The 27700-nt window shown below is 35.8% G+C and overlaps 1 protein-coding gene across 5 annotated transcripts in view; it reads left to right on the top strand.

The window, feature by feature from the left end:
• CEP112 (centrosomal protein 112) overlaps window positions 1–27700 on the top strand; it is a 587527-nt gene that overhangs the window by 18230 nt on the left and 541597 nt on the right. For 4 of the 5 annotated variants that reach the window (XM_077163631.1, XM_077163632.1, XM_077163630.1 and 1 more), the window contains exons 2-4: window positions 6645–6759; window positions 9225–9415; window positions 11847–12022. In XM_077163631.1, coding sequence (XP_077019746.1) covers window positions 6654–6759; window positions 9225–9415; window positions 11847–12022 — 473 coding nt within the window. In that variant the 5' untranslated portion in view covers window positions 6645–6653. The remainder of the gene's footprint in view (window positions 1–6644; window positions 6760–9224; window positions 9416–11846; window positions 12023–27700) is intronic. The other variant, XM_077163633.1, reaches the window with a different exon arrangement.

Here is a 27700-nt window from a genome sequence, read left to right on the forward strand (position 1 = left end):
CCTTGTCTCTTATGACATCTTTACATTTAAAGTCTATTGTGTCTGATATTATATAGCTACTCCTGCTTTCTTTTGGTTATAGTTTGCATGGAATATCTTTTCCCATCCCTTCATTTTCAATCTGTTTGTATCTTTGGTTCTAAGATGAGTCTTTTATAAGCAGCATATAGATGGATTATACTTTTTAATCCATTCTGCTAATCTGTATATTTTAACTGGTGAGTTTAGTCTGTTAACATTCAAAGTTATTACCGTTAAGGCAGTTCTTGAATCTGCCATCTTATCCTTTGGATTTTGTTTGTCAGATCTATATATTCTTTTCCCACTCTCTCTGTTTATTCTTTGAATTACCCTTACTGATACTCTTCAATTCTGTGTGCTACTCCAGACTTCCCTCTCCTGTTTTTTTTTTTTTCAGCCGAAAGGACTCCTTTTAATATTTCTTGTAGGGCACGTCTCTTGTTGACATATTCCCTTTGCTTTTGTTATGAAAATTTTAATCCCTCCCTCACTTTTGAAGGACAGCTTAGCTTGATAAAAAATTCTTGGTTGGAATTCGTTCTCTTTCAGTATCTTAAATATATCATATCGCTGCCTTCTTGCCTCCATGGTACCTGTTGAGTAGTCTGAACTCAGTTTTATGTGGTTTCCCTTGTGTGTGGTGAATTGCTTTTGCCTTGCTACTTTCAGGACTTTCTGCTTCTCTTAAACATTTGACAGTCTGATTAGTATATGTCTTGGAGTTAGCCTATTTGGATTTCTTCTATTTGGGCCTCTTTGATTTGCATATTTCTATCTTTTATAAGTGTTGTTTAGTTTTCCCACTTTATCTCTTCAACTAATCTTTCTACCCCTTTCTCCTCTTTTCCTTTTGGAACACTGATGATTCTATTTGCATGTTTCATGCTATCTGTCATTTCCCTGAGATCCAATCCCAACATTTCTTGCCATTTATTCTTCTGTGTACTTGAATTCAATTGTCCTATACTCTAATTCATTTATCCTTTCTTCTGCCTCTTCACATCTGCTATTGTGTGTGTCTAGTATATTTTTAATTTGGTCTATGGTATCTTTCATCTCTGTGGTATCTATTTTTCTACTTAGTCTTACAAATTCTTCTTTATACTCTTCTAGTGTCTTCTCAGTATGCTTTATGTCATTAGCCAACCCATTGAATTAATTTAGTAGAGTTGAGTGAACATCTTTAATTAGTTGTTCCAGATTCTGTGTCTCCTCTGGTATATTAATTTGTTCATTTGGCTGGGTCATATTTGCCTGCATCTTCATGTTCTTTGTGATTTTCTGTTGCCTTTGGGGCATTTGATTTTCTTGATAAGGTTATTTTGAAAGTTAATTTCCTTTACTCATCTAAGGTTTTATAATTACCTGGGAATTGCATTGAAGGTCTTCTTTTGCACTTGCTTTGTCAATAATTCCCCACCAAGCCAAGGCCCTGATCTCTTTTTTGGGGATGTGACACTACTTGAGGATCTGTTAAAAGCTAGGCAGAGGACAGACTTCCGGGAAGATGGCCGACTAGAGTAGCTTGAGATTAGCCCTGATCCATGGAAAAGTTAGAGAAGGGACAGGAGGGTGACTGAGGTGGCAATTTGGAATTGCAGCTGACTGGGAGAGCCTTCTACACCACAGGCGGCAGCCCTGGTTGCAGAGGCCGAGGAACTGAGAGGCAGAAAGCTGGAGCCTGGCATGGAGGCGTGGAGCTGCAGAGCCCACAGGAGTGCACGGTCTGGAGCGCAGGACTAGGAAGTAAGCCAGGCCGTGTTCCTTGGGTGCAGTACCCTTACCAGTGTAGCCATGTGACCAGTGACTCACCCCACACCCCACGTACCTGAACCCCATCACCTGCTCCCATTCCCTGCACACCAGGCACCCCCACCCCACCAGCCCCCAGTGCACGTACCTGCCCCACAGCCCCACCCCAAATGCAGCCCAACCCACCTTTCCTGCACCCCTCTCAACCACTACCTCCCCCTCCCTGTTCCCTGCAGGCCGTTGCCAGCGTGTAAAGGTTGTGGGCACTAACCTCCATACCTAGGCTACACCTGCCCCTGCCCATAGTATTGCACAGCTTCACCCTGCCCTCCCTGAGCTCAGCACATCCCTTTATGGCACTCCCAGGCCCATGCATGCTCATGGACTCCCAATCACGTCATTCAGCTCTGGGAACCACACGTACAGCAGTCTTAGAATCTCACATATGCACGGCCCTCAGCCACACTTCCCAGCTCAGGAATTGCCGACCTGCCAGGTCACATCTGCCCCTAATCCATGAAAGCATAACGCCAACCTGCTGCCACATCTCTATGCATGCGCATAAAGGGCCCCATGCATTAGACTAGCACATACCAGAGTTCCGCTTCCCAGACTGGTGTAGCAGCATAGCTACATCCTCCCTGGCAGCTGGGTGCCCACATTTACAAACATCAGCATAACATCCCCAACCTGTGCCCATATCTGTCCTGAAACAAATCACCGTACTTAGTATTCCACTGCATGCCCTGCTCTCTGCTGTGCAACCATCCCACAAATACAAGGCCTTAGACTACTAAAAGAAAAGAACTCCCCAAGTGAATCAATCAAGATATTTGCATGCCCTGAAGACAGCAGAAGATCACTAAGCATATCACAATGCAAACAGATATAGCCCTGCCTAATGACCAAATTAAAACACCAAAGGAGACAGAGATGCTGGAACAATTAATCAAAAATGTTCATACAATTCTACTTAATAAATGGGATAGCAAATGACATAAAGGAAATCAAGAAGACAGTAGAAGAGCACAAAGAGGAATTTGAAAGAATAAATAGAAAAATAGAGGAAATCACAGAGATTAAAGACTCTGTTGATCAAATAAAAAACATACTAGAGGCACACAACACCAGATTTGAAGAGATGGAAGAAAGAATAAGTGATATAAAGGACAGGATAATTGACTTCAAAGACTCAAAACAGCAAATGGTAAAAAAGATGGAAAAAATTGAATGGGAACTCAGGGAAATGATAGGCAAAACAAAGTACATAAATATAAGAATCACTGGTGTTCCAGAAGGAGAAGAGAGGAGTAAAGGTCTAGGAAGAGTAGTTGAGGATATAATGGGGAAAAACTTCCCAACCCTCATAAAGGACATAAATATATAAGTCAAAGAAGCCCAAAGAGCTCCAAATAGAATAAATCCAAATAGGCCTTCTCCAAGACACATACTAATCAGTCTGTCAAATGCTGAAGGGAATCAGAAAATCCTGAAAGCAGCAAGAGAAAAACAGTCTACTACATACAAGGGAAATCAAATAAGACTGAGTTCAGACTACTCAACTAGCACCCTGGAGGCTAAAGGCAGTGGTATGATACATTCAAGATCCTGAAAGAGAAAGACTTCCACCAAGAATTCTGTACCCAGCCAATTGTCCTTCAAAACTGAGGGAGAGATTAAAGTTTTCACAGACAAAGAAGTCCTGAGAGAATTTGTCAACAAGAGACCAGCCCTACAAGAAATATTAAAAGTTCTACTGGCTGAGAAAAAAAGACAGGAGAGGGCGGTCTGGAGGAGGGTACAGAATTGAAGAGTACCACTAAGGGTAATTTAAATAATACAAATTAAAAGAATATATAGATCTGACAAATAAAATAAAAAAGATAAGATGGTGGAAAATATGTTATTGTTCACGAAAAAAGAAGGAAGAAAAGACAACATACACCCTGCAACCAGACGCATACAGGCCAACAAGCCACCAGGCATTTCCGGGTTGGCTGTGGACAGGAGTAGCTGAAGTACCCAGCCTCACAGCCCAAGATCATCCCAAGAAGGAGCTTGGGACCACCAGACCCATCAGACCCAGAAGTGGATCTTGGTGGTAAAGTATTTAAGCCCTCAAGCCTCCTATATTCTGGAGCAGCTAGAACGAAAAATATGAGAGGATTGTATGGTGGCCCGTGATAAACTCTTGGATCTGTCCTGTAACCACTTGTTGAAGAGTGCTTTGAAAACTATTACTTTTTTATTTCTCTGCTTTGTATATGTGTTATACTATACAATAAAAAAAGTTAAAAAAAAAAAAAAGAAAAGAAAAGCTAGGCAGATAGGCAGTTTTCCAGGTTGCGCTTTCTGCTTCTTCCCAGCAGATAGTGCTCCTGAGCCACCTCTACCCCTCAGGCCCACCCTGACTGCACCACCAGCTGAGCTGGATGGAGACTCCATGCAATTCCAGCCCGGACCGCTCGCTTCGGTGCACACTGAAAGCCGCCATCCCTCGGGCTGGGATCAGAGTACACCTTGGTGGTGTACATCAGACCCAGAAGATCCACTTCTGGGTCTGATGGGTCTGGTGGTCCCAAGCTCCTTCTTGGGATGATCTTGGGCTGTGAGGCTGGGTACTTCAGCTACTCCTATCCGCAGCCAACCCGGAAATGCCTGGTAGCTTGTTGGCCTGTATGCGTCTGGTTGCGAGGTGTACATCTGCGTGCATGGTGCATGGCTGGTGTGCTTCCTCACCTCTACCTCTCTGTCCATGCATGCCTGAGGTACCCGGGCCTCTGTGGGGATAGGGAAGTGGTGTCACCCCTCCTATGTCCTCCCAGGGGAGGGACCCCTAAATCTCTGTCAAAAAACCAGGGGCCCACAAAGGTCTGTCTTAGGGGTCAGGAGCAGACACTGTGCAATGGTGCAGGGAAAGCAAGTTTCCTGACTTCCACTTTCCCCATGGGAGCTTTTGGCTATGGAGCTGTGAGGGAAGATCTCCCAAGCTAGCTGCAGGGGTAGACTGGAGTGCAGGAGTGCTCTGCTCCTTTGGGACCTGCACTTTCTTGCATGCTGCTGATTGTCTCTGGTGGGGTTGCAACTGAGCATACTCACCCCATTCTCTCCATCCTAATTTTTCCAATTTTTCATTTAAGATCTCTGTATTCAGTATGGAAGATCCTTTCTGGTCACTCACACCCTCAAGCTAAAGTCCTGGTTGTTTTTCTATCCCTTCTCTTGTTCCATGGAGCAGGGGTGAACTTGGCCTTTCCTATTCTGCCAACTTCCCAGAAGTCCTCTATGAGATTTTATGTGTGCATAGATTTTTGTGACCTGCACTACAGAGTTGAACACTCAAATGATTTTCCCTGTGTTACCGCTTTGTATTCAGATCCTCCCCTTCACCTGTATCCCTGCCAACTGCTGATTTGTTCTCCATGCCTGTATTTGTTGCCTTTTCTAGAATGTCATATAAATGGAATCATACAGCATGTAGTCTTTTGTGACTGGCTTTTCTTACCTGCCATAATACATTTGAATCTCTCCGTGTTGTTGTGTGTATCAGTACTTAATTCCTTTCTATTGCTGAGTACTATTTTATTTTGTGGATGTACCACAGTTTGCTTATCCATTTCTCAGTTCAGGGGTACTTGGGTTGTTTTCAGTGTTTGGTGATTAGGGGTTAAAAAAAAATTGCTGTGGATACCACAGAGTTTTTTGTGTTAATGTAGATTTTCATTTCACTTGGGTAAATACCTGGGAATGATTCTGGGTCAAATAGCAAGTGTATGTTTAGCTTTGTACGAAACTTACAAACTATTTTCCAGAGTGGCTGAAGTATTTCGCATTCCTACTGGCAATGCATGAGAATTCCTGTTGCTCAGCATCCTCACCAGCTCTTGGTATTGTTGGCATTTTTTGTTTTATCTGTCCTAATGGATGTGTAGTGGTGCATTGTGATTTTTTAATTTACATTTCTCTAATGTCTAATGATGTTGAACATCTTTTCATGTGCTTATTTGCTTTCTCTATATATTGTTTGGTGAGGGGACTAATTTTTTTTAATTTAGTTGCTTTTTCTTTTGTTTGAGTTTTGATAGTTTTTAATATATTCTTAATACAAGTCTTTTATGAGATATATTATTTGCAAATCATTTCTCCTAGTCTGTGGCCTATCTTCGTTCTCTTAACAGTGCCTTTTGAAGGGCAGAAGTTTTTCATTTTGATATAGTCCAATATGCCTTTTATTTTTCTTTTATTAATAGTACTTTTGGTGTCATATCTAATAAATCTTTGCCTAACCAAGTTCATGAAGATTTTTCCTATATTTTCTTCTAAGAGTTTTATAATTTTATATTTTATTTTTTTTTCATATGGATATCCTGTTTTTAACATCATCATTTGTTTTAAAAACTATTCTTTCTTCATCAGTTGCACTTTCTTTGAAAATCAGTTGTCCATATTTGTGTTGGTCCCTTTCTAAAATCTCTATTCTATTCCATTGGTCTACATGTCCTTTCACCAGTACCACATTGTCTTGATACTATAATGTTACAATACATTTTTAAATTGGATAATGTGAGTTCTCCACCTTTATTCTCGTTTTTCAAAATTGTTTTGGCTATTCCAGTTCCTTTATATTTCCATATAACTTTTAGAATCGGCTTGTCTATATCTACAAAGAATACTGCTGGGATTTTGATTGGAATTGCATTAAATTTATAGATCAATTTGGGGATAGTCAACAGCTTAACTCTAATGAACTCTTAAATCCATGAAAATGGTATGTTTCCCCATTGTTTAGGTTTTCTTTGATTTCTCTCAGTGGTGTTTTGTAGTTTTCAGCATACAGATCCTTAATATTTTAATTTTAATTTTTTTTACAGCCTGGGTTTATGGAAATGGGAAGTGAAGAAGAAAAATGGGAGAAACTGGATGCAGAATTTGATCATTTTGTGGTAGATATGAAGCCCTTTGTTCTTAAATTACTCCATAGATCTGGTAAGATCATGCTCAAAAATTAGATTCTAAAGACTTATTTTTTCCCTTATACAATTTAGTCAAACCAACAAACTGTCAAAATGGAAGGAAAGTGTAATTACTTTAGTAACAATTTTCATCTTAAAGCTAATGTAAGATTGTTTACTTTGAACTGTTCAATGGTAAATAGAAATTTAGTGACAATGTCCTACTAAGCTGCAGAAAGATTGTCATGAGTTTATGGCATAGACCTCTAGTCTTGGCTGAGTTTCTTTTTGTATCCTTTTTTTTTCCCCCTCTGTGGAAATGCTTCTTTCAGGAGTTCACTGTCCACCTGCTTTCTGACTGTTTCATTTATCAAAATAGAAAATAATCTATGGATCTATTACCCTGAATAAAATCAGCTGTTCATTAGACTTTGCTGCTGTCTTGTCTATAATTCTTGTTTTTTAGGCTCTTATCTCTAACTATTTAATGAGAGTCTTTGTTTCAAGTTAAGAATTTTGAGATAATTTAAGCCTTCAAAAAGCAATTGGAGAGAATTTTTGAGGTAGGAAGACTCACCAAGTCACACTAGGTATAAGGCTAGCTGCCAAAGTATATCTGATTTGGTTGCTTTTCAGTTGGGGTCTTGAAGTAGGACCCAGAAGCTATGACTTGTACCCTTTCCAAGGTCTCTGTTTCCCTGGGGTGTTTGAGCAGACACTATAGTCAAAGTGAGGAACAGACTCAATATTAGGTATTTATTCCAGAGAGCTGCACTGGGAAAAAGGAGTGTAATATATAAATTACGTGTTCCACAGTCACCCATTGTTCCAGGCCTGCAGTCTTTCCTACTCCAGGGTGACTTGGCCTGATCTTCCCATAAAACCTCTTCCTCTACACTCTTGTCTCACACAGTCAGATCTTACCCTCTTCTTTCTTCCTCTACTCATTTTTTTAAGTCAGTATTTCATGCCCCAAGACTTATTCAAGATTATTTGAGTTAGTATTTAATGATATGTTTATACTGTCTCTTCAAATACTCACTTCCTTAACTGGGTTAGGTACCTAGAATCGGATTAATTATTATCTTTGATATATGACACATTGTCACTATCGGGTCATACATGACTTTCTTTTATTTAACTACTTCATAATGAACAGTTGAGAACTCACAGCCCAGTCAGGACACAGAACATTCATGATAATTATTTTGGTATTATAGATAAATTCTACTTTTTGATAATGTTTTTTCCCATAATTTTAAACTGAGAAATATATTCTTTTCATTAAGCAAGCTGTTGTGCTAAATTCTGGGCTTTTAGAATATTATATAGATTTCAGTTGCTATGCAACATGTGGAAAATACGCTGGTTGAAAAACTATTTACTTAATGATCAGTTTCACTTTTGTATTATTTTGCACAAAATCTGCCTCATATTTCATGGAGGTTGCTTTGTGATTCTGTAATTTCCAGGGCTAAAAATATAAAGGGTCTTTAGAGGCATAACTCACATGGCCTGTAGTGATATTTGCAACTCACATGGCCTGTAGTGATATTTGCAAAGTGGTAAGTCTGGCTCCAGTGATTTTTGTAGGTAAAACAATAAATGAATATGGCCTTTATAAACTAAGAGATTAAAGCAGATTTATGATTTGTGTTAAATTTATAATCCCCAAATCGAGTTAGACTGTTTAAAGATTAATGTCAAAATAGTTTTTGTAAGACCTAAAAAACTGTGTTGTGTCATAGCAAAGTAATATAATCAATAGATCATTATATGTATGGTGAACTTTTAAAGAAATAATTATTCTATAAAATTACATCTAAATAGCACTCCATTATTTTTAGAGCTGTTGAAAGAAAATCCTAAGTAAATTAGCTACAAATCCCTGGAAATTATCAGCTTTAATAAATAAAACGTTTGAGATTTCATTTTAGAGTAAATTTAATATGCTTAAATAAATCAGTGATTGCATTTTATCTCCCTCTAGGTTTGTATAATTAGAATTATAGATTTTTCAATACAGATACAATTATTTTAGAGATACTTTTATAGTAAAATTTTATCTCAGAAATGTACTTGATAGTAATCCAGAGATTTTATTTTGTGAAAATATTTCTTTGCGTTTGTCTTGTCCTATCACCAGTTAACTAATAAAGTTAAATTCTAGACCAGGGTCCAGCAAACTATGGCTTATTGGTTAAATCCAGCTCCCTGCCTTTTTTGTAAATAAAGTTTTATTGGAACTCAGCCATGCTCATTTGTATACATTGTCTATGATTGCTTTTGTGCTACAGTGGCAGTTGAGTAGTTGCAATAGAGATCATATGGTTTGCAAAGCCTAAAATAATTACTTTCTGGCCGTTTTTTAGAAAAAGTTTACCGACCCCTATTCTAGACAAAAGCAGGTGCTGTTATTGGCCTTTGTGATTAAATGCTTTTTTTTTTTTCTGAAAAATCAAGTCTCTAATAGTTCTTATGCATTTTATGCATTTACAGAACGGCAGAGGTGTGCACTTTGGATTAGAAAACTGTGTGAGCCTTCAGGAACAGGTACAGGAATAATGGGCAGAAAGAATCGGAACCTGTATGCAAAACTGTTATTGCATATGCTTAAGCGAGGAGTGCTCGAAGGCCCTTTTACACATCGACCTGACTCAGGGACACTAAAAACTCTACCTTCATACATGGTAGGTGTCATTGACCAATACTTATTAATTTCGTTTCTTTAAAAGTAAGTGTCAATTTATTTTCCCTTTGGGGAGAAAGGATTTGTTAAAATTTATTTTTCTTGATTCAGTTTTTCTACCTTGAATAGAAACAGGTGTTGGCTTATAAGGGGAATATCCTTATTTAATTAGTCATTCCTCAGTATTCTAAAATACTTCTGAAAAACTGAAAGTGAATTTGTTTTTTCATATCAAGCCTTAATTTCCCACTTTTACTGGATTATAATGGCATTTTATATATTTCAGTAGAAATTTTAGTTTGTGAAACTCTTTCACATTTATTATTTCAAAATTCATGGGAGGTTGGGTTAGGTAACCTCCAAATTTCCTTTCTACTCTAATAAAATGACCACAATAATTTGGGGTTTAGCTGTTTTACTTCATCATTTTCAATATCTGCCTTGTTACAAAGGCAGTTGTTATTATCATCACTTAGTTATATAACACATACTTGGTTGACAAATAGTTATTGCCTTGGTCCTTATATTCATGAATTTTGCCTTGGTTTGTTTGATATTTCAATACTTGAGAAACTTTACTCAAATACTAGGTATTGGTAGCTGCTGTTAGGATTAACAGCTGTTTTGTTCTTCTTGAACTTCAAACTTCTTGTGTAAGAATTTTAAGTTTTTTCTTCATTTTATCAGTTCATTTAAAGCAAAATTCAGCCAGCTGGCATACTGCATACTAGAGGATAATTCCTGTTGTCCCAGAATGCCAACATTTTACTGCTGTTACCAATTATTTATTGAAGTAGAGCCATACATTTTGCTTTGCTTTCAGTTAGAGTAAATGATCTGTTTGGGAGGTAACTCATTTGACTTGATATTTAATTAGACATTGCAACGATGGTCTCATTTAAAAGAAATTGCTGTGCAAGTCTGATTTGGGAAGGAGGGTTGTGGATCCGAGGGTTTTCCCTGAGGACTGAGAGGATTGTTATAGAAGTGTCCAGCCAAATAAGCCAACTTATTTGAAAAAAAGATAACTTTTCTTCAGTAGTGTGTCTTAAAGCCCATCTCATTTGAAGATAGTAAATTGACTGATGTCATTCTTCTTAAAAGATAGAACATTTTCTGAAACATGTTCGGGTGTTAAGTTATGAAATTATTGAATCATGTTCTCCTGTTCACACTCAATTTCATTGTATCGTTGGAAAGGACTTTGTTCTACAATTAATAAGAAGGCTTAGAGATTTACCTTGGGTTTACTAACTATTGAATAGCATGGTCAGAGCTAACTCTGTAGTTCCTACCTTATCAGGATATTTTTAATTTTAATTTCTGATTTGTATTGATTGTGGTTTTTCTGCCGACTGATTATTTTTGTGTGTGCAAAGCAGTTAATGATCACAGAAGAGTAACACATGATTAAAAAGAAACTTTCTGTTTAGGTTTTATTTAGAGTACTGTTCTAGTTTGCTAGCTGCAGGAATGTAATATACCAGAAACAGAATGGCTTTTAAAAAGGGGAATTTAATAAGTTGCTAGTTTACAGTTCTAAGGCTGAGAAAATGTCCCAATTAAAGCAAGTCTATAGAAATGTTCAATCAAAGGCATCCAGGGAAAGATACCTTGGTTCAAGAAGGCCAATGAAATTCAGGGTTTCTCTCTCAAGTGAAAGCGCACATGGTGAACACAGTCAGAGTTTCTCCCTCGTCTGGAAAGGCACATGGTGAACACGGTCAGGGTTCCTCTCTCATCTGGAAGGACATAGGGCGAACACAGTGTCATCTGCTAGCTTCTTCTCCTGGCTTCCTGTTTCATGAACCTCCGTGGGAGGCATATTCCTTCTTCATCTCCAAAGGTCACTGGCTGGTGGACTCTGCTTCTTATGGCTACGTCGTTCTGCCTTGCTCTCTCTGAATTGCTCATGCTCCAAAGTATTTCCTCTTTTATAGGACTTCAGAAACTAATCAAGACCCACCCAAATGGGTGGAGACATGTCATCACCTAATCCAGTTTCACAACCGTTCTTGATTAAATCACATCTCCAAGGAGATGATCTGATTACAATTTCAAGCATATAGTATTGAATAGGGATTATTCTGCCTTTATGAAATGGAATTTAGATTAAAACATGGCTTTTCTAGGGGACATACATCCTTTCAAAACAGCACATGTACATAATTATTATCAGAGTTATCTGTTATGTAACTCAATTGTTTATCAAATTTTCTTACAGAGTAGAGCATAACTAAAATATGCATTATGAATTTTTGTGTTTAGAATTTCATTATGCATTGAACGATAAGTTTTATGTTTTTTAAATATATTTAAATCTAAGTTGACCATTAGAAAGGTTAATATCAAACTTGAAATTTACTGAAAATTTTAATTGTTTCTTATAGTACATTTTGAAGGAATAATTTTTCTAATTTTTCAAAAATCAGTCCATCTATTTTGATGAACCAAATTCAGCACATGCAAAAGGATCAAGCCCAGAGGGATTACCAGACTGGGTAATGGGTGAGCTGGTGTCAGGTGAACACAAATTAAATGAATCATGGAAACTTTCTTCTGGAGAAGCTAGTACCTTGATGCAGTCACCAACTGATGATGTTCACAGGTATGCTATGAAAATGGGATTTTGAATGTTTTCATCATTTAGTCTGTCCTTGGAACTGGTACATGCATTCCATTGTCCTTTTTTCTTATGGTAAATAGTAGGTTTACTTTTTATTTTTGTTAAAGTTGAGGGCAATGAATGGATTTTGGGTAGGTAAAATAACAGTTTTCTTTTCTGCTTACTAATATTTAAGATTATTTTACATGTTTAGCCACTTTTAGGAAGTTTTCTGTTAACTTCATATATATATATATATATATATTCCACAGGTTGGAAATTAATGCTTGAATATCTTTAAATAATATAATACCATGTATTCCTTATGAAAAGCATGAATTAAGGGCACTGTCAGTGATTTCAGCAAAATAAAATATCCTGCATATACATCGTGAAGCTTAGGCTTGAATTTCTCTCTCTTTTCCCTCATTGAACAATAGATGTTTTCATTTAATAAAATAAGGGCTATAAACTTAAACCCCATTAAACTGTGCTTTCTTACTAAAGTATTGAGTTTAAACAAGATTTTCACTGTGAAAAATAAACTTCTAAGTATTGAAATATACAAAAAGACCATTATTGTTGTAATATAATTTTTGGCTTTCAGGAGGAATAGATTTAAATTTGGATCTTTACCAAATTTTGGCCTTTACCTTTGGCATTGCTTCCTGAAATGTTAAAATATTTTACAGTGTCAAGTGACATGTACCATCTTTCATACTTCACTCCTCACTATTCACTTGGAAATTTTACATTTAGGATTTATTTTATATTTTGTATAATTTTTTTCAGTTAACAATATAATCTTTCTTGTCTCCTACAGTTTTGAGGGTTTATTTTTCAATCAGATATGATAATATTATTAACAATTTTAAATGTCTCCACAGTTGATATTGTGTGTTTATCAGACCTCAGATATTACGGTGGAAAAGAACAGATGAGCACAAGGCAAGAAATCTAGTCCATATGAAATTTTTTTATTAGAAAGGGGAAACAGAAATTGAAATAGAAAGGCAAAAAGGGAAGAGATGATGAAATTAAGGACATGTTCATAAGAGTAAAAAGAAATAGAGGAGTCCAGAGAAGGTGATATTAAACACTTATTTTGCATTCATAGGAGAATTAAAATTAGAAGCGGTATTACCGTTATCCTTATAATTGTTAGTCTTAGAGGTAGGTCATTAGATGTAAAGAGATTGTGGTTTGAATACAAAGAAAAAAATTCTTTATTTGGCTGCAAAATCTAGACTGTTTCTTGAGTTTCTAAAATACTTGCCAAAACATTTGTTGAGTGTCCAACTAAATGTTGGGTTCATATTCTATCTTATATTGAATATGGAAGTTAGAACATAAAGGTGAACCAGAGTACTTTTCTGTATCTTGGAGCTTATACCAGAGATTGCAAATTGGTGATTTCCTGGAATGAGTGAACCATGTGGTAGATTTGTTTTGTTTCACTTACACAATGTCTTTAAAGATTTTTGAATGAGTTAAAATTAACAACTGAAGAATTTCATATATAAATCCAACTTTCTGGCTTTTCCTAAAAATTGAAAAATCTGAATCTTTACAGAAGACAGCCATAGATTGGAGCTAAGTGATACTTGGTTTCTCCTTTAATGTAGTATTCCTTCACTACTTCCTAAGTCTTGATACTGAGGTTGAGATCAGTTGTAGCTATTATTGAGTTTTTTTTTTAAAAACATAGTGGAAAGTGAAGTATTTATTTTTTCCATTTCTTGCATTCTGTCAAAAGTGGGAAAAAGAGAGACAAAAAGAGCTCATATGATTCAGAAGAGGAGAAAGACTATGTCTTTGTAGAACTAATGGATATTCTTTTATCTTGCCAGCGTATTCACTCATTTGTTACCTGTTTCTGTTTTACAAATATTTAATTTATAACTGTTGTTTTAGATGGATGGGTAATGTCAATCCAGTGGTTATGTGTAGTCATGGAGGTATTTGTAAAGGGTGGGGTAGTTGGAGGGATAGGGTTCAGGATAGGAAATAGCCTTGGGCTTTCCAGGTGATTAGGTGACTGGGCTTTGTCTTTCCTTGTGAAGTTGGATAAAGTTTGAGAAAATTCAGTGAGAGAATACTCTTTAAATATTATTTAGTATCTTTTTTTGAAAATGAAACTATAGTAAAATTCCTGCAATTTTAACAAATATCTTCTCTTTGTCTTATTCTCTTCACCATAATTAAGTGATGTTTTAAGGTAAAAAAATTACTTGGGTATGGACACCAGTATCAATTTTATTATAATTAATTAATGGGAAAAGCAGACAATCCTGTGGCCCAGCTCAGTTCTACTCATTCTTCAGATTGCTCCTGAAAGGTCATATCTTCAAAGAAACCTTACTTGATATCCAAGGCCAATTTAGGTGACGCTAAACTGTCCAGAGTATACTGTTGTTTCTTTATTGGACTCATCACAAGTGTAAAGGTTCAATATCTGTCCCTCATGCTAGATGGTAAGTTTTGTGAGGCAAGGACTGTGTATTCCTTATTTAGCAATATATTTCCAGTTCCTAGCACTGGGGCAGGATAGAAGTTCCCTACGTAGTTTGGTGAGCATGTCTATGAATGAATGAATGTTTAATATTGGACACTGTCATATAGTTAATATAATCTGTGTCAAAACCTTTGGAGACAGGCATATTGTGAATTTTTTTTAATGTTTAGGAAAAGTTGAGGGAAGAATTAGTTTTGGAAACTGTTAAGGAACACGTGAATATAGGCTATAGAGATGTCCTTTACACCATGAGGAATATAAAAATGGTGAAAGAGCTGGAAATGATGTATGTTTCTGGTCAAGGGTGTTGGAATATCACTAAAGTTAAAGGTCAAGTAGGGCTACAAAAAAACCTTTTCAGACTATCTTTTTTAATAGGTTTCTCTGAATTTAATAATTTTAATTTGATTTATTAAACAATTTTAATTAAATATTTTAATCCATTTGCATGTTAATTAACAATGAAAAAAAAAAGCCCAAAACTAACATGTAATTTAGCTAAAACCAACAAAGTTGATTTTAAGGCCAAATAAATAAGATGTGATATTGGGTCAAATAGGGTGGTGAATTGATGGTTCTGTCTTCATATTTCTTTTCTTCTTTACACCGAGTGGTCATATTGTGCTAATGAAAAAGTTAGTATCAGCTAACGTTGACTTAAAACATCTAATCAGTTCTTCAAGAAATTGTTTTAAAAAGTTTAAGAGGCTTATAATATTTGACACATGTATGTTTTTATAGTGAATAATTTATTGTTACTTAGAACTGAAGTTTAATGCTGCCTCATAAATTTTACAACCACTTCAACTTGTCCTTTGAAAAACCTCTTTAATCTTAAAAGATTTTTTCCCCTTAGTGTTTCTTTTTTGATCACTTTATAAAATCCTGCTTTACTTAGACCTTTTTGTATGTGAAGTATTTCTAATGGCATTTTAGATTATGCTGTTTGTGTCCTAGCCTTTTTATATTATTAAAGATGCTGAGCCTTTTGAAGCCTTTTTGTTAAGGCTCCCTATTCAGCAGAGATGGCACCTTTCCTTTACCTTTATTCTCCCTGTAAGATGTGGTATGCAGCCTTGTTCCAAACACGTTAGAAGTGTTATGAGGTTATGTTCTTTCTGGTTTATTATCATACTTTCTTTTTTTCCACAAAATACACATTATACACTAGTAAAATTATCATTTCACACACAAATAGCTTCAGCATGAAGCTAGTCCAGTCCTGGTTCTATTCTTTACTTTCCTTTTTCATATTTCTTAGTGTAAGACCAGATTGTTAGCTGTTTTTGTTTCCTAGCTGCTAAAGCAAATACCATACAGGGGGTTGGATTAAACAATGGGGATTTATGGTTCATGGTTTTGAGGCTAGGAGAAGTCCCAAATTGAAGCATCAGCAAGACAATACTTTCTCCCCAAAGACTGCAGTATTCTAGGGCTGGCTGCTGGTGATCTTTGGTCCTTGGCTTTTCTGTCACATGGTAATGCACATGGGACCATCTTCTTTCTCTTCCAGATTCTGTTGACTTCCAGCTTCTGGCTGCTCCCTGTGCCTTTGTCTTTCTCTCTGTCTGAATTTCATTCATCCTTTGTAGGATCCCAGTAATCTAAATTAAGGCCCAAACTGATTCTGTTGAGCCACACCTTAACTGAAGTAACATTTTGAAGAACACTTATTTACAGTAGGTCCATATCCACCAGAATGTGAACCAAGACCAAGAACAAGTACAAACCACGGTACACATTTCAATCTACCATATTAGCCCCTTATTAATATTAGAAAAACCACTGTTCCAAGTGGCATTGTTATTTTTTTAGAGATCTGTTATTGTATTTTCCATGTTAAATTCTCATGATAATGAAACATCTTAGTTATATTTGGGTTTGGAATATGGTTTTATGAAATGTTACTAAGGAGACCATAGATTTAGATATCAGCCCTGTGTAGTTTGATTAACTTCATTTAGTTCTGCAGTCATGCGCCATATCCACATATATTACCTTCTTGACCATCATTCAGATACTTGCCTTTGATAATCTGGTAAAGACCTTAATTGTCTTTGTCATGATCTGGAAGTTATCCCCATGGTCCTCCATCTGGGTAGGATATGTAATCCCTTTCCCCTGAGTGTGGGGCAGGACCTGTGACTTGTTTCTAATCAAAAGAATAGGGCAACGGTGATGGGGGGTTACATTACGTCATATAAGCCTACATCTTACTGGCAGACTCACTCTAGAGTTTTGCTTTCTTTCCCTTGCTGGCTTTGAAGAAGAAAGCTACGGTGAATCCTATAACCATTTTGAATGTTGCCAACAATTGTGCAAGTGGGGAAGACGGATCCTTCTCTAGTTGTGCCTTTCAATGAAAATCCAGCTCTGGTCAGAACCATGATTGCAGGCTGTGGGGTCTTAAGCAGAAGACCCGGCTCAGCTGTGCCTGGATTTCTGACCCACAGAAACCAGGAGATAATATATGCAGATTGTTTAAAGCTGTTAAGTTTGTGTTAATTGGTTACACAGCAATAGATGACTAACAGTCTTCATTTTAGAAAATTATGCAGTCTGTATATTATTCATGCTTGTAAAATCTCAAAACAGAATATGTAGAGTAAAAAAGGCGAAGTCCTTTTCTCCATGTCTTTCTAATCCCGTTGTCCTCGTGAGAGGTACTCGCCTTCAGTGATCTGGTGTGTATTGTCCTACAATAGAAACATACACCTACAAATATATAATAAAAATTATGAATTGGCTTATACTATGGCTACTGTTCTGAATTTGCTTTCTTTTCACTTAACTATGTCTTAAACCTCATGTCTTTTAGTCTGTGTAGTCTCTTTAATTGTAGATAATTTTTTTGTTTGTTTTAACATGGGCAGGCGCCAGGAATCGAACCCACGTCCTCTGGCATAGCAGGCAAGCATTCTTGCCTGCTGAGCCACTGTGGCCTGCCCTGTAGATAATATTTTATAGTATGGATTTACTAATTTATATACTTTCTGCTGCCTTCAATTCCTTATTGCTATAAAGAATGCCTTAGTTAACATATAAGTACATTTATCATTATATGCTTTCATATCATTAAATACCTGCATATTACTGATTCCTAGAAGAGGTACTGCTATTTCAAAACTGGGCACATTAACAGTAGACAAACTGTTGCTGGAATAATTAGTTGGTTCAACATTTTGTGCAATGGTAAAATGCTCTGTATGTGCTGGTATGGAAAGAGCTCTAAAATATATAAAGTTAAAAAGAAGTATGTAAGTATGTAAGACTACAATAGGCTTCCCTTTGTGTGTGTGTGTTTGTTTTAAAGAGAGTGTATGGACACATATGTGTACATGTGCATGAAGTATTTCTGGGTACCACACAAGAAACTGTTTAAGATGGTTACCTTTAGGGATTGGGGCTGGTTTGGATTAGAAAGTTTAAAACATTTTTTGTCCGTGTGTCTTTGTTATTTTTAATAATCAAAAACTTATTTTTTGATAGATATTCTTACTCGCCCTCCAAAATACCTTGCTGTCAAAATGTTTGGGCATATATATTGTTAACACTAGTGATACAAATTAATAAATTTAACTATATAACAAGAATATACAAATCTAAACATAAGAATGGAAATTTCTCAACTGCTCTACATATTTGTGGATTCCACTTGCTTTCTAATTTGTTAAAAATAGAAACCAAGTGAAGCCAGTCCTACCATTTATGAAGCAGCTACTGTATGCTAGGTTCTATTGTGGAAGCCTTTTATACGTTACCTGATTTAATCCTGCTTCTAGTCCTTTGAGGACATCATTCCCCTGTTGTATTTATAGATGAGGGGACAGCTTCAGGCCGGTCAAGCAGCTTGCCAGGTGATGGATCCAGTATTGGATCTAGGTCTTCATGATTCCAGAACATATGTTCTTTGTTCTTACACCATTTAGGCCACGAGTGCCATGTGCAGCAAATAACTTCATTTTTATCTTTTTTTTCTCTGTTTGTGCTGCATCAGCAATGCTTTTGTCTTCAGTGATTTCCAGGTGGAGCTGAAATGAGACAGTTTGCCTTAGTTCAAATCCTACTTCTGACACTTGGTAACCATGTGTCCTCAGGCAAGTTACTTAATTTCTCTAAACCTCAGTTTCACCATGTAAGTGGCAGTGGTAATAGTACTAGCCTCCAGGTTGTAAGGATGAAGTGAAATAAGGCATGTAGAGTCTTTGACACAGGGCCTGTTAACTTTTAGCTGCTGCTACTCCCCTCATCGTTGATATGGTGATTGTTTAATATTTCATCCAGGGGCTTGCTTGTTGGAATATTAAACCTCTCTTTTGCTTTTCAAATTATCTAATCCTTCCATAGAGTATTAACTTAAAATCCATTGGTTATTAGTTATTTTGGGTTACTAAAGATTATTTATTAGTGTTCCTGAGAAAAATAAACAGCTGTGCAAAAAGTTTCTGATTCTATGAATCCTGCACACTCTCAGAATAGACAAAGAGTGGGAATAATAGTTTTAAAGATGCTGTATAAGTCTATTGAGATAATTCAGCCAGTCCCTTTTTCTAGAATAGAAGGAGCACGAGGTGGCTGGCCCCATTTTTTACGTTTTGTCACACCATATATTTGAAGCAGTCTAAATGTTAGACTTCAGTTCATGTCATCTCTGTTATATTGTTTTCATGATTTATCCCAAAGACAGTGCAAAGGTAATAGAAAAATGTTTTGAAGATTCTTTTTAATGGCTTGTAATCATTTTTATGACATTTCAGTGAAACACAATATTGTGTAATATCACCAAAGTGCAGTTAACTTCCAGGATAGGGGAAGCACTTATTTTTACTTGAAATTTTGGTTAAAAGTTAGGAGTTAGGAGAGAGGCAAAAGGAGTAATGCTGTATCAACCCCAATATTTAAACACTGCTTCATAGTGGGAGAAACACATTATTTCTGCTTATTTTAGGGGAATTTATTGACGAAAAAGAAGGCAGTAGTTTAGATTTCTTTAGATACCTTTTTGTAAAGAGTGATTGTTCAGATTGCTTAAAAATTCTGAGAATGTGCAAATGAATTATTAATTGTATATTCTTTTTACCATGTCAGGTTTAGGCTTACTTTATTTTTTATTATTTAAGAGGACCTTACATAAATTAAAAAAAAACAACTTGAATATATATATATTTTATGTATATATATATTATATATATATATAATTTATGTAAGGTCTCCAAGCCCCATTTCTATAAGAAAGGACTTGGAGAATAATTATGTTATTTTAAATCATTATAGAGGACTATAGTTTCTGCATCTTTCCTTTAAAGGGATTTTTTCCATGGGTTATTTGGTTCCAGATTTTAGTTTGGAATGAAGAGTCTAATTATAGTCTTGCCCTTACAGAATATATGATTTTCTTTACATTGATCCTTTTATGATGTGGTTTTACAGGAATGCATTGTGGCAAAATCTTGGACTCTAGTATGGCTTTTAAAAATGTCTCCAAATATAGCTAGTATTTCATTGCTTGTGCAGTTTAATAAAATGGCCAGCAGGTGGTGTCCAAGTATAATGAAAATATATTTATAGTTGCGTCTCCTGATCTATATGAAAACATTTTCCACTGAAGTGAAAATATTGATTTAATATTTTAGTCTGTATACTCAAACAAACTGTAGCTAGAAGCCTCATTAATAGTGTCTTTATGGTTTATTTAGTTCCATTTTTGTATGTATATGTAAATAGCCTCTGCTCCTGAAAATATTAGATGCATTTATGGGGGAGACAGTCCATATACCTTTCTTTCCTAGATATTATTTGTGTTCATTGATATAAGTATGTTTAAGATTACACATAGTTAAGCATTCTTAAATATTATTCATACACAAAAAATGCATACGTTTTATTTAAGAATAGCCCCTCTTTGGGTAAAGATGTATTATTGTTAATAGCACTGTCCAGTAGACTTTCTGTGACGATGTAAATGTTCTATAGTTGTGCTGTCCAATACAGAACCACTAGGCATAGATGTCTGTTGACCACTTGCAATGTATCTCTTGTGACTAAGGCACTGAATTTTAACTTTTAATTAATATAGGTAGCCACATGTGGTGAGTGGCTACTGTGTTGGACCCTGGGTTTCTAGACCAGGGTCTTCTGGGCTGTTGGAAAAGCTGGTGGACTGGATGGAGATCGTTGACCTGTTCTCTTTCTAGGTTGGGATGGGAGCTAGGGTTTAGGCATTGGTGACTTTGCCACAGGGGACACCAGTCTGCCCCCTCTTAGGCTATGATCACCTGTGATCAACAACCAATTGCTCTTCTGTTAGTCATTCTTAGGTTTCAGGAGAACAGACAAGCTCTCCTCAACAAAAAGGAAGCTGTGAGTTGTTTTCATCACTTTACTTGGTAAAAAGAATTTATGTGGAATAAATCTGATTAATTTGATAATTTTAATATAATGTACACTTGTTATGTAGATGTTTAACCTTGAGCTCCAGGAATAAGGCTGCTACATAAATGGAGAGTGGAAACTATTTCTTAAAGTACCCAATAAAATATAATTTCACAGACTCATAAAACCACTTAGCTATTCAATAATGCCCAACAGTTAATGTGCTAATTAAGTATCATTTTTAGGTATTTACCAGGGCAAGACTAAGTGGCAACAATTTGTAAATAAGAATAGCTTTGAAGATAATGACCCTGCGTTTTTTTTTTTTGTTTTGGCTTTTTTCCCCCAGTGTATCAGAATTTTGACAGATTTAATCTCACTTTTCTTTTTTTCTTTTTAATGGGTGAGACTTTGTAATGGCATCTTTTTATTTCACAAGCAAGTTTCTTTTTCACAGGTTATTATATTGAACAGTTTGCTTGACTTTTAGATAAAATAAGATAACAGTCAATTTAAAAGTGTATTGTAGGGCAGTGTGACAGTGACTCAGTGGCAGAATTCTTGCCTGCCATGCTGGAGACCTGGGTTCGATTCCTGGTGCCTGCCCATGTAAAAAAAAAAAAAGAAAAGAAAAGTTTATTGTAAAACTTGATTTTAAGGGAATTAAAATACTCTCTTAGTGTTTTAGCATTAAACCAGAGATGTATTTATAAACACCGTTGATTTAAATGAGTGACTTTTCTTTTATTTTTAGCATTAAAATCAAATGTATCATTTTAAAGGAAGTAGAAAAAATATGAAGTATTAAAATCTTTATGGATTGCTGGTCATTTTTTAGTTTTGCAAGCTTCTCATTTTTTCATTTAATTTTGTTTTTCTTTTTATTCCTAATGAAGTTCCACTTGAAAAATTAAAATAAACGTTGTGGTTCATAGGACATTTTCATTTTTACTTTTATTTAATATCTATTTGTTGCTTATTAATTGTTGCTATTTATTTTTGTGTTTCATTGATATTTAGCAATATCCAAAGAAGAGTATTCTGCACATGGTATAAAACAATATTACCCATTGCTCAGATGAATGCAAAGATATGAAATCTTAACATTAGATTTCATTTCAGTTTTTAATTATTTATAATGCAGTAGTTGTATTTCTCAAAAGTTTTACAACTGTGAAATATAGCATATATGTATATGAAATATATGAAGTATATATTCATATCTTCATATATGAAAACATACAGCTACAGGGCAAAGAACAATTATAACCATCTCTCTGTCTTCTCCCTAGCCAAGAAATAGCCTTACAAGGCATACCTCTGGATGCCTCACCCCTCTCCTGAGAGGAAACCACTGTCCTGAAGTTTGCATTAATCATTTCTTTGCTTCATTTTCTTCATTTTTTTAACCTTTAATTTCATATAAGTGGAATCACATGGTATATATTCTTTTGAGACTTGCCTCTTACACTGAACATAGTTTTCAGATTCATCCTTGTTAAGGAAGATAGCAGCATTTCATTAGGTGTTTTGTGGTAAACTTTAAAAATCAAAGTGTAACATACAAATAGCAACATATACAAATATTAAGTGTAAAGATTGATGAATTTTTACAAAATGAATACATCCATATAACCACCTTCCAGATCATGATAAGAGAACATTACCAGCTCTCCAGAAACATCTCTCTTGCTCCCTCTTACTCTTTTGTCCTTACCCCTAAAAGGTAACCCCTATTCTGTATTATATCACTATAGATTAGTTACATTTGTTTTTTTTTTTTTAATTTTTTTTATTAATCAAAAAAAAGAAAAGAAATTAACACAACATTTAGAAATCATTCCATTCTACACATGCACTCAGTAATTCTTAGTATCATCACACAGATGTATGATCATAATTTCTTAGTACATTTGCATCGATTTAGGAAAAGAACTAGCAAAACAGCAGAAAAAGATATAGAATGTTAATATAGAGAAGAGAATTAAAATAATAATACTAATAAAATATATATATATAAAAATGAAAAAGAAAAAAACCAAAACAAAAGATACAAACACACAAACAAACAAACAAAAAACCATATTTCAGGTGCAGCTTCATTCAGTGTTCCAACCTAGTTACATTACACTTAGGTATTATTGTGCTGTCCATTTTTGAGTTTTTGTATCTAGTCCTGTTGCACAGTCTGTATCCCTTCAGCTCCAATTACCCATTATCTTACCCTGTTTCTAACTCCTGCTGGTCTCTGTTACCAATGATATATTCTAAGCTGATTCTCGAATGTCGGTTCACATCAGTGGGACCATACAGTATTTGTCCTTTAGTTTTGGGCTAGACTCACTCAGCATAATGTTCTCTAGGTCCATCCATGTTATTACATGCTTCATAAGTTTAGTCTGTCTTAAAGCTGCATAATATTCCATTGTAGGTATACGCCACAGTTTGTTTAGCCACTCGTCTGTTGATGGACATTTTGGCTGTTTCCATCTTTTTGCAATTGTAGATAATGCTGCTATAAACACTGGTGTGCAAATGTCCGTCTGTGTCTTTGCCCTTAAGTCCTTTGAGTAGATACCTAGCAGTGGTATTGCTGGGTCGTAATCCATTCTGCCATTCTATGTCTTTTGATTGGGAAATTCAGTCCATTAACTTTTAGTGTTATTACTGTTTGGATAATATTTTCCTCTACCATATCTGATTTTCCTTCTTTCTACACTTTACTCCATACCTCTCTCTTCTGTCTTTTCGTATCTGACTCTAGTGCTCCCTTTAGTATTTCTTGCAGAGCTGGTCTCTTGGTCACAAATTCTCTCAGTGACTTTTTGTCTATAAATGTTTTAATTTCTCCTTCATTTTTGAAGGACAGTTTTGCTGGATATAGGAGTCTTGGTTGGCAGTTTTTCTCTTTTAGTGATTTAAATATATCATCCCACTGTCTTCTAGCTTCCATGGTTTCTGCTGAGAAATCTACACATAGTCTTATTGGGTTTCCCTTGTATGTGACAGATTGTTTTTCTCTTGCTGCTTTCAAGATCCTCTCTTTCTCTTTGACCTCTGACATTCTAACTAGTAAATGTCTTGGAGAACGCCTATTTGGGTCTATTCTCTTTGGGGTGCGCTGCACTTCTTGGATCTGTATATTTAGGTCTTTCATAAGAGTTGGGAAATTTTCAGTGATAATTTCTTCCATTAGTTTTTCTCCTCCTTTTCCCTTCTCTTCTCCTTCTGGGACACCCACAACACGTATATTTGTGCGCTTTATATTGTCATTCAGTTCCCTGATTCCCTGCTCAAGTTTTTCCATTCTTTTCCCTATAGTTTCTGTTTCTTTTTGGAATTCAGTTGTTCCATCCTCCAGTTCACTAATTGTAGCTTCTGTCTCTTTAGATCTACCATTGTAGGTATCCATTGTTTTTTCCATTTTTTCTTCTTTGTCCTTCACTCCCACAAGTTCTGTGATTTGTTTTTTCAGTTTTTCTATTTCTTCTTTTTCTTCAGCCCATGTCTTCTTCATGTCCTCCCTCAATTTATTGATTTGGTTTTTGAAGAGTTTTTCCATTTCTGTTCGTATATTCAGCATTAGTTGTCTCAGCTCCTGTATCTCATTTGAACTATTGGTTTGTTCCTTTGATTGGGCCATATCTTCAATTTTCTGAGCGTCATCCATTATTTTCTGCTGGTGTCTGGGCATTTGATCAGATTTCCCTGGGTGTGGGACCCAGCTGGTTGAAAGGTTTTTCTGTGGAATCTCTGGGCTCTGTTTTTCTTTTCCTGCCCAGTAGGTGGCGCTCGTTTGTCTGCGGGGCAGTCGGCCAGGGAAACCGCGTGTGGAGGCGGGGGTCGCTGGCTGCGGCTTGGGGGAGTGCCGGTCCAAATTGCCCAGCTGGCCCGAGACGCCAAGCGTGATGGGAGGGCCCGGCTATCCAATGTTCCCAGTCAGACCGGGGAGCCACGTGCGTGGAGGGGACCCCAGTCGCCAGCCGCCCCAGCCGGGAAAACGTGCGCCCCTCGGGTATCTCACCGCAGTGGATTCTCCCTGCCCGTTCAGCCGTTCCAGAATGGGGTGCGCTGTCTTTTTGATCTCTGTCGTGACTCCAGGAGCTGTTTCGTATTGTTTCTGTTTCTTTAGTTGCTTTTCTGGAGGAGGAACTAAGACCCGCGCGTCTTACTAAGCCGCCATGTTCTCCGGAAGTCCCTACATTTGTTTTTAAAACATATATTCACTTTTGTTTTTGGCTTCTTTTACTCAACTCTGTGTCTGTGAGATTGAATCATATTGTCACATTTAGTTGTGGGTTATTCTTTTTTTATTACTCTGTGATTATATCAGAATTTACATATCCATTCTATTATTGTTGCAAAGTTGGGTTGTTTCCATTTTTTTTTATATTACAAATAAATCTGTGAACATTCTTTTATCTCTTTTAGTGCATATGTACACATTTCTGTTGGGTGTTAAATTAGAGGTGTAATTACAATATATACTGCTAAAGAGTTTTCCCAAAGTAGGTGTATCAGTACACATTTTCATTAATAGGATATGTAAGTTCCTGTGGCTCCCCATCCTTATAGGTACTAGATTTGCCAATTTCTTTTAGTTTTAGCAATTCTGGTATAGTGAATTTGTAGTTTTGATTTGCATTTTCTCCCAACGCTAATGATATGATTTTATCCATGTGATAAAACTCAACAAATTGGAAATAGAAGGCAACTTCCTCAGACTGAAAAAATTATATATGAAAAGCCAAAGTAATTATAAGAAAAAAGAAAGTTAGGGAATTTACCTTCTCTCATTTTTAGACTAATATATAGCTGGAGTAATAAAGATAACAGTGTTGGTGAAAGGATAGATATATAGATAAGTAGAATAGAATATTCTAAAATAGCTCCACATGTATATGGCCAATTTATTTTCCACAGAGATAGCGAGGGAATTAAGAAAGGAAAGGGAGATCTTTCCATCAAGTCATGTTGGAACAACTGGATATCAATATGGGACAAAGTGAAATGTGTTCTATACTTAAATGCAAATGTTAAAACTGTAGAACTTCTAGAAGAAAACATAGAAAATCTTCATGACTTTACAGTAGGCAGGTCATAATAAAATACTAGGAATGTAAGAAAAACACAATGATAGAAAATATGATAAATTGGGCTTTATTAAAATTAATTTTTTCTTTGAAAGACACCATTTTGAAAACTATAAGGCAAGGCACAGAATTGGAGAATATATTCAAAATACATTAAAATTTGAGTACTTTCTCAAAATGTATCTTACAAAATACTTAAATCTAGAATATGTAAAGAGCTCTTACAACTCAAAAATAGGAAGACAACATCCAAAATATTTTACACATAAGAAAATATATAAATGGTCGATATGCACCCATGAAAAGATGCTCAACAACATTCTTTATCAGAGGAATATAAATTGTTAACTGTGTTGTAATTCTATCGCACACCATTAGAATGGGTAAGATTATAAAGACTGACAGAACCAAGTAAGGTGATGATGTGGTGAAACTGGTAATCTTATGCATTGCTCATGGGAATATAAAATGGCACAACCGCTTTTGAAAACAGTTTGGCAATTTCGTGTAAAACTTAAGATAATTTACCATATGACTCAGCAATTTTATTCCAAGATAGTTAACTGAGAGAAATGAAAATACCCATACAAAGTCTTGAACTTGAATGCTCCTAACAGCTTTATTCATAATAGCCAAAAGGTGGAGACAATCTAAGTGTTTATCATTTAAAATAGATAAATTATGTTTTATCCATATAATGGATATTACTAAGCAATTCAATTCTAGGAATGAGCTTTTGATGCATACAACCCCAATGTGGATGAATTTCAAAATCATTTTTCTCAGTGAGAGAAGACATGTTAAACAGTATGTACTGTTTGATTCCATATGTATGAGACTATAAATGTACGTTTCTTTGGATTAAGGGAGGGGATAGAGCAACTTCAAAAAGCTATAGAGAATTTTTGGATGTGGTAGAAATCTGTATCTTTATTGTTTGTGGTTGTTACACAAGTGTATACATTAGTCAGAGTTCAGAAAACCACATTTTCAATGGGTGTCGTTTTATATAAATTGTACCAAAAGAAAGTTAATAAAAATCAGGTCTGAGTGTGGCTGAGACTTGCGTGGTGTGGCATCTTTCAATGTGAAGACTATTAATAAACCAAACATCATTTCCCCCCACATACCCATCAAACAGTGGTAAAAGAGGGCCTGGAGAAATATGACAAGTGTTGCCACTCAAGAAAACAGGGCAAAAAGACACTTAGCAATACCTGTTCTCTAGCAAGTCTGAAATCCAGTGAAGCATATACTGCCAGTTTCCTGATTAGGAGTCAGTGCTATTTCTTACAGGTGGTTCTTTGCTTCACCTTCTGAGGACTTGGCTTTTTTCTCTGAGTTATCTTTTTTCCCCCTATTTGAAATAATTCGTGTTTTTAGGTAAGTAGTTTTCTCAGTCTGTTTCCTGTTTGTAGGAATTTGTGTCCCAAGTACCTCCTTTCGTTTTGAACTTTGTCTCTTTTAAATCAAGCCTATAATTCCTTTAAAAACTTTGTAGACTTCCTATTTGTCAAATTATGATCCACTCTATTAAACTCTATTTTGAGCCTTATTCAAACTGATTTGAGATAAATTTTGATCTGAGAGTCAGCGTGCTGTGATATTACACCCTTATGATTCTTAGATACCCTCTTCTCTATGGAGATATTCTAAGGGTATACTGTTGAGATTTGTAGAAGCCTTTTTGTTTTGTTGAGA

The sequence above is a fragment of the Tamandua tetradactyla genome, chromosome 6 (assembly GCF_023851605.1).
Source record: "Tamandua tetradactyla isolate mTamTet1 chromosome 6, mTamTet1.pri, whole genome shotgun sequence".
Lineage (NCBI taxonomy): Eukaryota > Metazoa > Chordata > Mammalia > Pilosa > Myrmecophagidae > Tamandua > Tamandua tetradactyla.